The sequence below is a fragment of the Anomaloglossus baeobatrachus genome, chromosome 3, assembly GCF_048569485.1.
Source record: "Anomaloglossus baeobatrachus isolate aAnoBae1 chromosome 3, aAnoBae1.hap1, whole genome shotgun sequence".
In the NCBI taxonomy this organism is placed as follows: Eukaryota; Metazoa; Chordata; class Amphibia; order Anura; family Aromobatidae; genus Anomaloglossus; species Anomaloglossus baeobatrachus.
Genome location: NC_134355.1, coordinates 150,895,952 through 150,912,624, shown reverse-complemented (window position 1 = coordinate 150,912,624; position 16,673 = coordinate 150,895,952). Strand labels below are relative to the sequence as shown.

The window sequence follows — 16,673 nt, the reverse complement described above, 5'->3', positions numbered from 1 at the left end:
CGGGACCGAGTACCCCCTTCCCTGGGCGTCACAGCTTATCTTGCATTATTGTTTTACCAGATGTTACACAAGCAGCATAACTCAGCCACTTTCCGTTGCTTCTGTAGCCTCACCTCTGGAATCTGTCTTAGCCATGAGAGACTGAGATGGGAATAACTCCTTAAAAAGAACAAGCAGTGGTAATCTGCAGGTAAATAGCATTTAAATCACGTCTGGCAGGTTTACTGGAAGAACGGGTGCAGTTAGAAAATGAAGTTCGATTCTCCCTGCAGCTGCTTGCTTATTGTCAATGAGGTGGTGAAGGGAGTTGTTACACTCTCAGCTCACTACACAGCAAGCATGCTGTAATCAATACATGGCACTTTCATTGATGACCAACTCTGCAGTGATGGTGTGCAGAGCAGGCTATCAATCAAGGTGCAGGATGAGGATGAGTGAAAACACTCTCTGTATGGTGACTATAGCCGATCCCTGCACCAATGACTAAAAGAGAGTGACTTCAGAGAGTATATTTTCTACCTCTAACCATACTTCCAGTAAGCCTGCCAGGCATTATTTAAACACTGTTTACCTACAGATTACCACTATAACTGCAGAAGAAGAATATTTTTAGAGGAGAATGGTTGTTTTTAAGAACTGCCCAATTTTAACTTTTAAGATCAATTTAATTCTTTTCACTGTCACATGCCATAAGCTATAACAGGGGAAATAGGCATTCTAACATTATTTTTTGTTAATTGTTTTTGAAGTATTGACTATGAGGCAGAAATGACATACAGTGGAACCTTGGATTAAGAGTAACTTGGTTTGAGAGCGTTTTGAAAGACAAGCAAAGCTTTCTAAAAATTTGTAACTTGGTTTACGAGCAATGATTTGCAATAAGAGCAAATACTCACCGTGAACACTTCCGGTTCCGTGCACACTGCCGGTTCCGTTCTTTCACCACTTTCTGACCAGCTCTGGAGGTAACTTTGTAGATATGTACTGTATACAATATACCATTGTACAATACAGCATATACTACCGTATATATCATGTCTATCAATTTGCATTTATGGATACAGAACTGTACTTTCTTTCTGCTAACCAGTACAGCACATTGCTTGTACTGTGCTCTAATTGCCTGGCAGTATGCCTACCCCACATTTGGCTTAGTGCTGCCCTTATTTTGGGGAGAATAGATTTAGGGTGCTGTTTTTTTTGTGTATTGTACTAGAATAAAGGTTGCCATATTTATACATTATTTTTTCTCTCTATAGTGCACCTCCCGCACAACAACAATTCTATTGTAAGCTAACATGCAGTTTAATGTTTTATGTTTTTTACTGTTCTGCACAGTATTTTGTATTAGTGTACTGTAATACTTTTATATGAATACAGTACATTATTTTGTATCACTGTAAAAAGTTTGTATAAATACAGTAAATATTTTTGGATTGTGGAACGAATTGTCTGTGTTTCAATTATTTCCTATGGGAAAATTTGCTTTGATATAAGAGTAACTTGATTTAAGACCACACTCCCGGAACAAATTATGCCCGTAATCCAAGGTTCAACTGTATCACCTTTATTCTGTGAGTCATTTGATTATGGCAATATCAATTTTTGTTATAGTTTTTGTTTGTGTCACTATTTTCCTATCATGAAAAATTAGAAATGTTGCAGCATTCTGAGAGCCATGATTTCTTGAGGGGTAGCAGTTATGTGTTATATACTGTTTTAGGCCTGTGCCACACATCCGTGCTGCCGGCACGTGTTTGTCATTTTTTACACGTACCGGCGGCACGGAGACACTTTAACCAATGCTACCCTATGGTAACAGGCACACACACGTAAAACCACACGGAACGTGTGTCCGTGTGCGTTTGTACGTGTGTGCGATTTTCAAAGCGCTGACATGTCAGTGTTTTCTCCGGCAGCACGGGTGTCACACGGCCCGCACCCGTACCACACGGGTGTAGTGTGGATGCGGTCCCGTGTGACACGCGCCGGAGTAAACACACATGTCAGGGAAAAAAATAAAAAACATTAACTCACCTTCTCCAGCCCTCCTGTCTCTGCCGCTGCTGCCTCTTGCTGCCGACCGCCGCTCATTAATCTCATAGAATATTCACTTCACTGCCTGGCAGCAGCAGCAGCGGGGAGACGGGAGGGCTGGAGACCGAGGATCAGCACCACAGACAGCAGCGCGGACAGCAGGAAGGACCAGGTGAGTATAATAATTACTGATTCTACGTGTGCTATCGCGGATAGCACACGTAGAACACACGTGTCACGCACGTACCAGAGACACGTACTTACCTGCACACAACACGCAGGGAAAATACGTGTCTCTCGGCACGTGCGTGAAATTCACGTGAGTGTGGCAGAGGCCTTAGTTTTTTCAATTTATTACTATTTTTTGAGAATTTTTTTTTGTTATAGTTCTTAAATTTTTACTTTTTTAGTCCCAATAGGAAACTATGTGATCATTGACATAAAACTCACTCATGTATGGTGCAGGTGCAATATGGGGGTTGATTAAACAGAAATATTGAGTAGATCTTGAAAGAGTATAAAAGGAAAAATGTCAGTTTCCATCTGATTTTGGATAAAAATTACTGAATCAAAAACTGTACTGTCTAAACCAGGTCTAATTCCATTTTAGTATTGTTGCTATTGTGTTGGTCATTGGCTGGTCCTACTGTACATCTCCCTTTTGCATGTTTCTCTTCTGTACTTTCAGTGATTCTTTTTTACATCTTCTATAATTCTATACGCCAACTTTCAGTTCCAACTAAAAGCTTAAATATTTTGCATGGATTAATTTTTTAATACATCTTTACATTGGTTTGAATGCCTATATTCTAATATAGAGCTCACCTGTGAGGGCACAAAGAGTTAAAGGGGTATTCCAATCATGAAGCTATAATGTTTGACCTAAAAATGAAAAGTGTTAACTGGTGCAGGTACGAAGTAATTTTCCTGTAATTCATGACATAGTATGCCCACAATTGCCAAAAAAATATCCAATCCTCTAAAGGTGAATACCAAATAATCATAAGATTTTCATCTTCTAAATTCATGGTCAAGTGAAGGACCAGTCCAAGCTTTTCTATCGCACGGCAAGTTTAAGGAGAACCTTTTTGATGATTTTACCCCCAAAACTATTAATATGATCGTGCAAGACCTTTAAAAATTAATTCAGCTGATGCCTTTATGACCTCAAAATGAAGTTCAGTGTAGAAATGCATAAGGGCGTGATGATGCACTTACAGCTCCTTAGCCTCCACTGTATTCCTGAAATAGCAGCACCATCTACTGGCTGATTGCCTGGCTCTTGGCTCTGTTCCATGGCCACTGACCTGTCAATCAGCCAGGGGAGGATGCTGTTAGTTCAGAGATACAGCAAGAGGCTGAGAACCTAGAAGTAAAATAGTAGCCCAGTAGTTGGGAACTTACAATTCACTCTTCACAGATCAATAGGATACAGCATTAAACATAAAACATAACTAATAAAAAAGGTAAATACTGTCAACAACCCAAGGTGACTAAGTGCAAACAGTGCAAATCTAATATATAAAGCTGAGTGTATGTATGTGTATGTTTGTGTGTGTGTGTGTGTGTGTGTGTGTGTGTGTGTATCTGTGTGTGTGTGTGTGTACGTCCGCTAAAGGAATCCACACCGTCGCATTTACAATCACAAAATTTTGCACACACTCATGTGACCAAGGGTGCGTCGTAGACTGTTTTAATTGGAAGATTTAACCCCACGCTTTACAATTACTCTCCAAAAAACCTGCCTCCAGTAAAGTCAATGGAGCTGCGAGCTATTAGGTTATTAATAGTTGCTGTGAGTGGTTGCTATAGGAACAAAATAAATTGTTAATATAAGAAGCTTATGTGTGAGGTAATAAGATGTCAGTGGGGAGACGGATAGAGAGAGACAGAAAGAGACAGACAAGCAAAAAGACAGGGAAAGAGACAGACGTGAAAAGAGACAGAGACAGATGTGGAAAGAGACAGGCGTGGAAAGAGACAGGCGTGGAAAGAGACAGACGTGGAAAGAGACAGACGTGGAAAGAGACAGACGTGGAAAGAGACAGACGTGGAAAGAGACAGACGGGGAACGAGACAGACGGGGAAAGAGACAGACGGGGAAAGAGACAGACGGGAAATAGACAGACAGGAAAAAAGACAGACGGGGAAAGAGACAGACTGAGAAAGAGACAGACTGAGAAAGAGACTGACAGGCAGATAGAGAGATACAGACAGACACAGAGATAGAGACAGACACAGAGAGTGATACAGAGACAGAAAGAGAGACAGATACAGAGACAGACAGAGAAACTGATACAGAGACAGACAGAGAGGCTGATACAGACAGAGAAAGAGACAGACATCAGAGACAGACAGACAGAGACTGGGAGAGAGACAGAGAGACAGTTACTATCTCGGGCAACGCTCGGGTACTACAGCTAGTAACATATATAAAGTGCATAAAGCAGAGTTAATCCCACCCATTTGTTGCTAGAGGGAGATTACACTTATGTAGTCAGGAAGCGGAGCTCAGTTCTCAGAGGTAGGTGTTCTTCATACCCTTTTGTGCCCCATGAATAGCTTCCGCCCTGACAAGGGTAGCCCCCAGTTGTTGTGCTGTCTAGCCCCAAATAAATTATAACAGCCCTCCCCATGCATTTCCTCATCAGTATGCAGAATTCATCAGGGGAGTATGAATGAAGGGGTTAATGAGAGTCTGCAATGGCAGACATTTGAAAAGATGGCACTTGATGCCCCCTTTTCTTATGCCTGTGCACACACCAAGCAAGCCTGTTTTGGAATGTCTGTCATTACATTGCAGACTCTCATTAACCCTTTCAGTCATACTCCCCTCATAAATCCTGAATGCTGAGGAGGAAATGCATTGGGAGGGCTATTATAATTTATTTGGTGCTAAACAGCACAACATCTGGTTGCTCCCCTTGTCAGGGTGGAAGCTATGCATGGGGCATGACAGAGTATGAAGAATAGCTTCCTCTGAGAACTGAGCTCTTGACTATTGCTCTATGTTGTCTCCTATTGAGAAGCAAGAAGTGCATCTCCACGCCACAATGCACTTCCAGTCTAACCTTCAAAATGCAATTTCTTGCTGCTGAAGCAGCACTTTGTGGTCATAAAGGGATCAATTGGCTGTAACGCTTGCCGCAGTAAAGCGGAGAGCTGAAGTGGACCCACTTGACAACAGTGATACCCCGGGCTTACCCTTCAATAGGAGGGGCTTGACTAAGTGCTCACCATGAGGCGGATGCCAGGTGCTGCTCCCAGGCCAGGGACCGAGACTGTGGAAGATGATCCCTAGGGTAGTGACGGACACAGCCTGAGTCTCTAGTGTAGTGTAGGCATGGACCATCAGGGTATCTGAGTCAGACAGCATGGGCAGGACGGACTGGTAAAGTTACTAGTGTGGCTGAGACCATCAGACTGGCTAAGGCAGATGGCATGGCCAGGACAAGTCACTACCAAGAAGACTGGGACCACCAGAGTGGCTGAGGCAGATGGCATGGCCAGGAGGAACAAGTAGATTCAGTAGCAAGGACAGGAACTGCCAGGGTAGCAAAGACAGGCAGCACAGCCAGGGTTGACAGACACAGTCACTAGTACCAACAGTGCAGGACAGACATGCAGCAGATATCAACAGGACAAGATGGGCTGAGACCAGATACAGGCAGTACAAGACCAATAAAGGGACCTGACAACTAGCTGGCTAGGGCACAAGCCACTAACTGAACAAGAGCATTGACCAGGCACCTCCCCTAATGGGAGAGTGTCTTAAATGCATAGTGCCTCTCAGCCATTGAGAGACATTTCTTGGAAATCGCTCACCGGCCCTTTAAGAGGAGGCCTGGTGTGCATGCGCAACCTAAACATGCTCCTGGGAGACCTGGGCTGTGTGCACATGTCCTGGGCGGGGAAGGAGGCAGCAGCACACATGGACAGCTGAGGGGGTGCAGGGAGTACGCGATCCAGCCAGGATGGTGAGTAAGTCAGCGTCCCTCCAGGAACACCGGCGCTATACTGGCTTACCTTTTAAAGGGCATTCGGGATTATAGTTTTTGACAGGTTCCATTTAAATATTATACCGTAATGTTAGAGGTTGATAAACGATATGCACTTTCACAGACCAAATCCATCTGTAAACAAACTCTTGGTAATTAGGGCACACTTACAATCTTAAGCATCTCTGTAAAGTTAACATTATTTACTTAAATGAGGCAGAAATATAATAAAATCTGACAACCACATGATCTAGAATATTTATAGATAGACATCATGGTGGACCTAATGATGAACTTTTGCTTCAACACCTTGTGTGAAATTACAGGTTTCTTAGCCTGAACCAGCATATAATCTAAAGTACGGTTGATCTTGCCAATTAACCTGTAGATTTCACTATGTTTATTGTGAAAAATAAAAGATGACGTTAAATAGACAACAGCATGTGTTTTTGTATATCATCCATTAGAGGGGGTTTCAGACATGGTAGAACTTTCAGTTCTTGATTTGGTTGCATTGTAAAAACTGAAAACCATTGTAAAGATACAATACAAATCCACAATATGATAGAAAGGACTGATGAATTTTATGTTTGCATGTACAAAAATCTAAACAGTTATTTGTTTTTATCAGATTTTTGCGTGCAAAAACCCGAACTTCCGTAAAGGATCTAAATCCATGAAATCAAATAGAGAATCATTTTTATTATCATTATCTGCTCTTCATAATTGTTCCCAATTACCGTTGCATGAATCCTTTTCATATTTATGTTATCTAATAAATCGAATGCCATCAATATTAGTTTTTTATAAACATCTCATAACAATCCTCACTCAGTGTAACATCAACTAAATGCATGGGTAAATAATTCTTTAAAAAGTGGGAAAATTGTAACAGTCTTTGGCTCGGTAACTGATATATAAATTCATCAGCTTGAAACTAACCTTTCTTTAAATCTAGATGATCCAAACAACCAACGTAGAAATAAAGTTTTGCAAATCACCCAAAAATTGCGATAATAAATTAACATTTTATTATTTGTAACACTGCTATTATTTCATAAAATCATATCTGATATTTCTACCCAGAAGGTAAAGGAAAGAAAGGCGTCACATATCCCACCGTTCTCGAGTACGTAGAAGTGAAAGTAGGTAAGTTTGGTCAAGAACATTTACAAAAATATAATATGTATGACCTGTGGATCAATGTTTGAGATGGAAATACCCCTATTATGTCTGAACAAGTAAAAGAAAGTTACTTATTTTTTGGAACTTTATGGTAACAATGAGTAATATAAACTGCTTGCTTTACATTACCACAAGAAAATAAACAGTTACAAGAAATCTGAGATCAGGTTTTTGCTAAGTTATCTGTCAGGATGTTACTACAGGATAGGCTCCTATGCTGTCCCTTACTCTAAAGGACCCTTGGCTATCCCTCATCTCCAGATTACTCCTAATGGTGGAGACGTCAGAGTCCTGTGCCTGTCTATACTTCTGAGAGACATGAGAAAATAGAATGGAACGGTTTAGTAGTGTCCAAAAATCTTTTATTCCATCCTTAGTTAAAAGCAGTGTTGGCAGTGTGGAAGGGGTGCACGAGGCAAGTCGGACGACGGCCGTTTCGCGTCTCTATACGACGCTTCTGCAGGTCCACTGTGTGGACCCGCTGTGTGGACTGCACTGCCAACACTGCTTTTATCTAAAAATGGAATAAAAGATTTTTGAACACTACTAACCCAGTGAGTGCCTTTGCATTCTATTTTCTCATGTTTACTAAGTGTTTTTCTTGCGAAAAGAGCACCATGGTTTTCCCCTCTCAATTGCCAGTACTCAGTTTTACTGAAAGATTCGGTGTATGCTGTTCAAGAAAACAGACCTATAACCGCTGAATGGGAATAGTGCCCAGTATTTCCTCCTCCGCTTTATCACAGATTATACTTCTGAGAAATACTACTCTAATATCACCCCTTCTCCCAGGGAGGAACGGGGCAGGAATCAGATCATAAACAAATAAGGATAAACAAGGTAAAACCAAAACTCTGACACACTGTACACATACAGGGGTGGACAAAGATAGACTCAGGAGAAAAACAAGAGCAGGAGGGCAGCAACAAAAAGGCAAAAAGGTAAAATCCACATCGGCACACAGCAACAGGTATTATACCAAATAGTCTGGATCACCACACCTCCTCAGACCAACTAAAATAAACTATAGTTGGCACTAATGGTAGAGTCCAGCCAGTATAAATAGGAGAAGAGAAAATGTGAATGGCTCCCCTACAACATGTTATCAAAGATGACTCACAAACAGACCAGCAGAGATTAATTCTTCCTAACCTGCCCATAAATTACCAATCTGTGGGTCAATGCCTCAGAGAAGGTGTCAGGTGGAGTGTCCGAATCAGTAGTCTAAACAGAACTATTCGGTAAAGTTTGGGAAAATATCCGTGTCATATTACCAGAGAGCAGCATAATGTAGGGGCAGAGAACCTGAAACCAGCAATGTATCACTTACTGGGCTGCTTGCTGAAATGTTAATAAAATTACTTTTTTATCAGCATAAGATTATCAATAGAAGACTAGTAAATCTGCTGCCATATAGTCTTCCATATTCATGAGCTCTGTATAACTCTGCTGCTACCACTGATTGGCAGCTTTTTGCAAAATGTACACATAAAGTTGCCAATCAGTAGTGTGAACATGGCTATACAAAACTCAGCATTTTAGAACTAGTAGCTCTGCAGCAGATAAAACTGAGTTTTTATCAAAACCATAGCAAGTAGCCCAGTAAGTGATACATCACTGGAATTAGGATATGTGCCCCTTCATCATGCTGCTCGCAGATGAAGTAGGAAAAACCAGGTCATAGGTTATCCCTTTTAAGAAGAAACATTTTCTTGAAATCACATACTTGATTTAAGGAGGATTCTTATAAAGAAGATACAATCAGTGGCAGGCAAAAAAATATGTGCAATCAAAACTTAGTAATGATGTTTGGTTTAGTAAATTATGGCACAATTGTTGCAGGTGGGCCAAAAAAAAATGCAGCCATGTTAATTGTCACATCTAAATCAGCAATTCATCATGAGCTGCCATATTGTTGGCATAAGCACTCAGTGACTAAGTTTTACCATCAATTTTTCAAAAGTGATTTCCAAAAAGACAACCAATATGGCTGCACAAACTGTAAAGTATTAAAACATAAATACTGAATTCTACTACAGATACAAGTTATAAATCAGTAATATGTGGTCAATATTACATTTTGGGTGAAAAATCACCTCATCTGGAACTAAAAACTTAAATTTCTCTTAAAGAAACTGTACATAGAGAAGCACCACCTCCAACTGTAGCGACAACTCAGCCCCCTGCCTTAACAACTATTCCTACCACTACTTCTACAACTCCAGAACCGACAACTCCGCAGCCTACCACACCAAAACCTACAACCACCACTACAACAACCACCACAACAACGACTACCACAGCAACAGCAAGGATAAGGCCGCCCCTCGTGCGAGTAAGAGATACAGGTCAGTATGCTGGACTAAAGTAAGTCACTCACTTCATAATGAAAGTATGATTGAAGAAAGGTCATCTTTTGAGAAGGTTGTGTTAATGCAATGGTATCCATTCAAATATCATGGAATCATAGAATGTTAGAGTTGGAGGGACCTCCAGAGTTATCATGTCCAACCCCCTGCTCAATGGAGGATTCACCGATACATCTCAGACAGGTGTCTGCCCAGCCTCTCTCTGAAGACTTCCATGGAATCACCTCACTGCAAAACGTTTTTTTCTAATATCTAATTTGCATCTTCTCCCTTTCAGTTTCATTCCTTTTTGTTCTCGTGTTTCCATGTACACATGAGAATAAAGATGATCCCTCTACACTGAGACATACCTTCAGATCTTTCCCAGGTCCTTTAACCATTCCTCATAGGACATAGTTTGCAGTCCACTCACCATCCTGGTAGCTCTTCTATGAACTTGCTTCAGTTTTTTTGTGTCTTTTTGAAAATGTAATGCCCAGAACTGGACACAGTATTCTAGCTGAGATCTGACCAAAGAGGAGTAGAGGGGGATAATTACCTCCCGTGATCTAGACTCTATGGTTTTCTTAATACATCCCAAAACTGTGTTTGCCTTTTTAATTGCTGAATCTGTGATCTAATAGTATACCCAAGTCTTTTTCATACATGCTGTTGCTTAGTTCTATTCCTCCCTTTCTGTAGATGTTATTTTATTTTTTCTTGCCCATATGTAGAATCTTGTATTTCTCCCTGTTAAATACCATTCTTATAGTTGCTACCCATTGTTCCAGCTTACCTAGATCCTTCAGAATCCTTTCTCTGTCTTCTCTAGTGTAAAGGTACCGTCACACTAAGCGATGCTCCAGCAATCCCACCAGAAACCTGACCTGGCAGGGATCGCTGGAGCGTCGCTACACGGGTTGCTGGTGAGCTGTCACACAGGCAGATCTCACCAACAACAAGTGACCAGCCCCCAGCCAGCAGCGCTTGGTAACTAAGGTAAATATCAGGTAACCAACCCGATATTTACCTTGGTTACCAGTGCACACCGCTTAGCGCTGGCTCCCTGCACACCTAGCCACAGTACACATCGGGTTAATTACCCGATGTGTACTCCGGCTACATGTGCAGAGAGCAGGGAGCTGGCATTGACAGTGTGAGAGCGGCGGACGCTGGTAACGAAGGTAAATATCGGGTAACCAAGGTAAGGGCTTCTTGGTTACCCGATATTTACATTGGTTACCAGTGTCTGCAGAAGCCGGCTCCTGCTGCCTGCACATTCAGTTGTTGCTGTCTCGCTGTCACACACAGCGATGTGTGCTTCACAGCGGGACAGCAACAACTAAAAATGGCCCAGGACATTCAGCAACAACCAGCGACCTCACAGCAGGGTCCAGGTTGTTGCTGGATGCCACACACAGCGACATCACTAGCAACATCGCTGCTAAGTCAGAAAAGTCGTGCCTCAGCAGCGATGTTGCTAGCGATATTGCTTAGTGTGACGTGGCCTTTAGCTATCCCTCCTAACTTTGCATCATCTGCTAATTTGATTATTTTATCTACAGTTTCCTTATCTAGTTCATTTATAAAAATGTTGAACAACACTGGGTCCAAGACAGAAATATGTGATATCCCACTTGAAACACTCTTCCAATTCTATGTGCAGCCATTTATTACCACTCTTTGAGTACGATCACTGAGCCAGTTATGAATTTACCTAGGCGCAACCTTGTCTATCCCATACATGGTCATTTTTTCATTAGGGATAGTATGAGATACTTTATCAAATGCTTTGCAGATGCAAAATTTACTATATCTTCTGCATTTCCCTCATCCACCCAGTCAGTGATTCCATCATAGAAAGAAATTAGATTAGTCTGGCATGACTTGTTTTCTACAAACCCATGCTGGCTCTGGTTAATTTCTGTATTCTTATCCAAGTAATTACATACATGCTGTTTAATAATTTATTACATCAATGGTGGCCCTAAGGATTTTGCAATTTTTCAGATTCAAGATATTAGGGCAGTTTTAATATAAAGATAAGAACTAAGTATAGAAAAATTTCACAAAATAAGGGAAATGACAGTTATCATGAAGCTGCTTCATTGATTAACTTCAGTTATAAAGTCAGCGAATGTAAATAGCTATAAGGTTTTGGAAGTAAATTTAGAAACTACATTATTTTCTATCTGAAGTTGTGTTTCCCTCTTTTTACATTTAATTCCAGTTGATGTTCTGACATCTTTCATTATAATAATTGATTCATGCCATCCTTTTGTGTCAAATCAACCACATTTTTATGTTTTAAAATAGATTTCACTAAAGATAAGCAAATTGATACATGCCACAGCATTCCATGGTCCAGGTCAGTGCTCTCTGGCCATGGACAGTAGTTGTGCAAATTTCCTGAACTGACAGGTTCCCCTGACCAGTGTTTGATTTACCAACCTGGCATGATGTCGTCTATGTGCCACATGGCGCATTGGTGACATCTCGTCAGCTAATCATAAGCTAAGGCTCAGATCCCCGAGAGTAAGGAAATTCACACAACTTCCAGTAATCACTGACCTGGACCATGGAACGTGGTTGCATGAAGCCATTCACTTATCTCTTGTTTTTAGATTTTGATATCAGACTGTAATACATTTTTATGTCATATTTTTATATAATTCTTAGTTTCACAATAAAGAATAAAGGTTACTGTATTTTTCTGGAACACACAGGATAGCAGTCGAGTACATCCAGAAAATCCAAACTTTATTATAGAGAGTTGGTACCATGTGATGCCTTTCAAACTGCGCTGGTTCTTTGTCACTGTAAATTAGTGCATCAATTCTTAAAGTGGATCCATTAGCAGGTTTCTGCTATGCAATGAATGTGAGGGCAGTATGAGTTGGGTCTGAGGCACTGAAATCAGCAATGTGTCACTGATGTGGCTGTGTGCTTTTGTTTCAATACAATGAATGTTTATCAGCAAGAGATTAATAATAATAATAATAATAATAATCTTTATTTCTATAGCGCCAACATATTCCGTAGCGCTTTACAATTCAGGAGGATCATATACAAACAAGTAACAGTTATAGAAATACAATATTTAGAGGGGAAAAAAATACAACCCTGCTCGTGAGAGCTTACAATCTACAATGAGATGGGGGGAGAGGCAAGGTTCAAGTGCTTATTTACAATGACAATCCAACCATCTCACGGAAATGGGGCTGGATAATGGTTTCCTGGACCAGTGGGCCCGAGCCTTGAGATGCCTTTGGGTGCCATGGAGTTTGATGTGGGGTTATGTTGTGAGAGGTTGTAGAGGGACTATGTGAATCGAATCTGATTAGGGAGTGTGATAGGCCGCCCTAAAAAGATGCGTCTTTAGGGTGCGTCTGAAGCTGAGTAAGTTGTGATTTGTCCTAACTTCTTGGGGTAGAGCGTTCCAGAGGGTTGGTGCAGCTCGGAAGAAGTCTTGGATCCGGGAGTGGGAGGTTCGAATTAGTGTGGATGTTAGTCGAAAGTCGCTTGCAGAGCGTAGAGAACGGGTGGACTGATAGACAGAGAGGAGGGTGGAGATGTAGGGGGGTGCTGCACTGTGGAGAGCTTTGTGGGCGAGAACAAGCAGTTTGAATTGGATCCTATGATATATGGGCAGCCAGTGCAATGACTGGCACAGAGCACACTATAGGACTGCATCCTGGTCCAATCTGGTCCAACTATACCCCCAGCACTGATTAGCACCTTACTGTCAGTATACAGTGTACATAAAAAACTGCTAATCAGGGGTGTGGGTGGGGTTATCTTTCTGAGTACTGCTACATCTAAAAACTCTGATTGTATCACAACTCAATAAATTAAGTGATACATCACTGGAATCAGGGTCTCTTTGAAGCTGAAACGTTCAAGAGGTGAATAAAGCAACAAAAAAGATTTAATATATTTAAAGGGAACCTGTCAGGTTCAATATGCACCCAGAACCATGAGCAGTTCTGAGTGCATATTGCTAATCCCTGCCTAACTCCCTGTATACACTAGCATAGATAAAGAAATCTTTAGAAAAAGTATTTCTAAAGATCTTTTATGCTAATGAGCAAGGGGACTAGTCTCAAGGGTGTTGCTTCCCTTGCTAGTCACCCCCATTAGCATGTTAGTACATCCCTGTGGGTGTGCTAACATGCTAATAAATGCACAGCGTCAGAGGATGATCTCACTTACTTCTCCGCTGCCATCGCTGCTTGATGCTGAATTTCGGAGGTTCGGTCATGCGCACTTTGAAGCCGGGTATACGTGTCCTGGCTTCAAACTGAAGTGCGCATGAGCGAACCTCCGGGGTCATGCACACTGAGCTGAAATCCAGCATCAAGGGGCGATGGCGGCGGAGAGGTGAGTGAGATCATTCTCTGAAGCTGCGTAATCATTAGCATGATAGCACACCCACAGGGGCATACTAACATGTTAATGGGGCGACTAGGAAGGGAAGCAACGCCCTTGGGGCTACTGTGGTCGCTCATTAGCATAAGATAAAAGATCTTAGAAATACTAATCTAAAAATCTCTTTATCTATGCTAGTGTATACAGGGACAGTTAGGCAGGGATTAGAGATATGCACTCAGAACTGCTCGTGGTTCTGTCTGTATATTGCACCTGACAGGTTCCCTTTAAGTGCTGGGTTCTTTTTCTTCTTTCTTTCTCTACAGTACACTGCTTTCAAATGAGGTAGCAAAAACCTAGTGACAGATTCCAATTACTGGATCTCTCTATAATAAAGTTTGGATTTTATGGTTGTGTTGGAATGCTAACCCATGGGTTCTTCAGGTTACCTCAAAGCCACTGACAAAAACATGAACTTCAAGGATTAGTAAGCTTTTTTTTCTGATGAGTAATTCTATGAAATTTTGCTACATACTGTAGTCTTCTATCAGAATAACAATGTATTAAGAAAAAAATAAGTATGTTGCCTTAAAAAAGGACACTATAAAATGTTACTAATTTATCTTTCCTTTCAGCTGCCAGTAATATCCATCCAGCTTATTCATCAATTGTTGCTGCCTCATCAAGTAAGTTAGTAGGCTTCAGAAGACTTATAAGAAAGTACCACAATTTTTTGGACTATAAGATGCACCGGTCGATAAGATGCACTTAGACTTTAGAGGAGGAAAATAGGGAAAAAAATTATAGGAAAAAATGTGGTCATGACACATTGTTTTGGAGGAAATCTGCTGGCACTGTTATGGGGTAATGTCCCCTATTCAGTAATAATGTTTCCCATCCTGAGCCCCTTCCAGGTATATGTGTCCCTCATCCTGGTGTATATATCCTCCATCCTGGTATATATGTTCCCCATCTTTGTCCCATCCTGGTAGACATGGCCCTCATCCTAGTACATATGTCCCCATCTTGGTATATAGGACCACCTTCCTGGTATATATGTCCCTCATCCTGGTATATATGTCCCCCATCATGGGCCCATCCTGGTGTATATACCTCCCATTAAGCTGAACACATAAAAAATAAATGATTACACTCACCATCCCTCCGCTTCCTCGATGTGCGGTGTCCTCTTCTGATACCGGCAAGGGATTTAAGAAAGGAAGCAGCGCAGCACATGACATCCTGTAATGTGCCCCCAGTTACACACAGATGACAGCAGCCGGAATATTCACTTCTCCATTTGCCCGGAATTATAGGTGTGGAGAGCAGTGAATATTCATTCTCTTTAATAGCAGAGACACGTGATCACTCAGCAGCTGCAGTAAGTCGGCATCTGGGTGATCATGGGTGCCTGCAATTGCTATTAAAGAAAACTCCCATAATCCACCCACTTATCAGCACCAGCTTCAGTACGGAGAGGAGGGTGGGATTATGGGAGTGGGGAGCAGTGAATATGCATTTTCTTTTTTAGCAGGCATTCTGTTAACCCCAGCACCGGCTCCTGCCTCCTGTGATCCTGCTCCTTCATGCACCCCCCCCAAAGGCACAGCCAGGTACATCCCGACTATAAGACGCCCCCCCCCCCCCCCACTTTCCTGCAAAATTTGGGAGGAAAAAAAGTGCATTTTATAATCCAAAAAATATGTACTTTTTTCAGTTGGGCTGTTTATCTACAATACCTGATCTTCACAATAAAAAGACTTATTAATGCTACAAAATGTAACAGTCTATGGTGAGATATCACGTAAAATAAAAAAAAACTATACTTTGAAGACAGAATCTGATATTAACATGTTTATTTTTGATTGATGTCAGATATAACATTGGCATGGAAACTTTCCGTGGATCCATTTGAGCAAATAAAGCCATTTTTGCATTTTCCTTGGGTTGAGTAGCCATAATATAGTTATACAATACTATGCAAAAGTTTTAGGCAGGCGTGGATAAATGCTGCAAAGGAAGAACAAAACATATTATTAGTTGTATCAATTTGGAAAATGCAAAGTAAATGAACAATAGAGAATTCTAAATCAAATCAATATTTGGGGTGACTACACTTGGCCTTCAAAAGAACATCAATTCTTATAGGTACACTTGTGTAAATTGGTACAGGATGGTAGTCGTGGGCAAGGGACACCCCAACATATTAAATGAAATCACTGGTCCTGGCTGGATACGTGGACCTGTCATGTTGGCTGTGAACCTGTGTCAGCTACACATTGCTGCTGGCATAGGCTGGCCAGGACTGGAAGATGACCCCTACAAACAAGAAACCAATAGTTGTTTTCAAACACTTTACTCGATGGTTCATTGCTTACAACAGCTTCACATTTTAGATAGTGGCACATATTTTCCAGCAGTTTACCGTTTTGAAGTCATTTTCTGACACAGTCTAAGTTTCCACTTGGTTGCTTCTGATCTTACTGGTCCTGGGAGTCTCAGTGCAACCCATCCCAGTGTTACAGCACTGTTTGTGATGGTCATCTTCCCTTCCCACAGTCCTATGTCCAATCTCCTTAAGGGTACCATCATAACCAGAGTAAAGTGTAGCACTTCTCGATGTCTGTAGGGAAACCACTCAATTTGTCAACTACATTCACACGCTGTGACTCTGGGGCAAGGGAACGTCTGCCATGCAGCACAACACAGGGAAGATGTATAAGGAAGGCCCTGGGGA

The 16,673-nt window shown here is 41.4% G+C and overlaps 1 protein-coding gene across 2 annotated transcripts in view; it reads left to right on the top strand.

Annotated features, from left to right (window-relative positions):
- The window catches only part of VIT (vitrin), a 124,126-nt gene that overhangs the window by 17,126 nt on the left and 90,327 nt on the right, over positions 1–16,673 (top strand). The window contains exons 5-7 of one of the 2 annotated variants that reach the window (XM_075339527.1): positions 7,125–7,184; positions 9,353–9,568; positions 14,572–14,622. In XM_075339527.1, the coding sequence (XP_075195642.1) occupies positions 7,125–7,184; positions 9,353–9,568; positions 14,572–14,622 (327 nt within the window). Of the gene's footprint in view, positions 1–7,121; positions 7,185–9,352; positions 9,569–14,571; positions 14,623–16,673 lie in introns of both variants that reach the window. The other variant, XM_075339526.1, reaches the window with a different exon arrangement.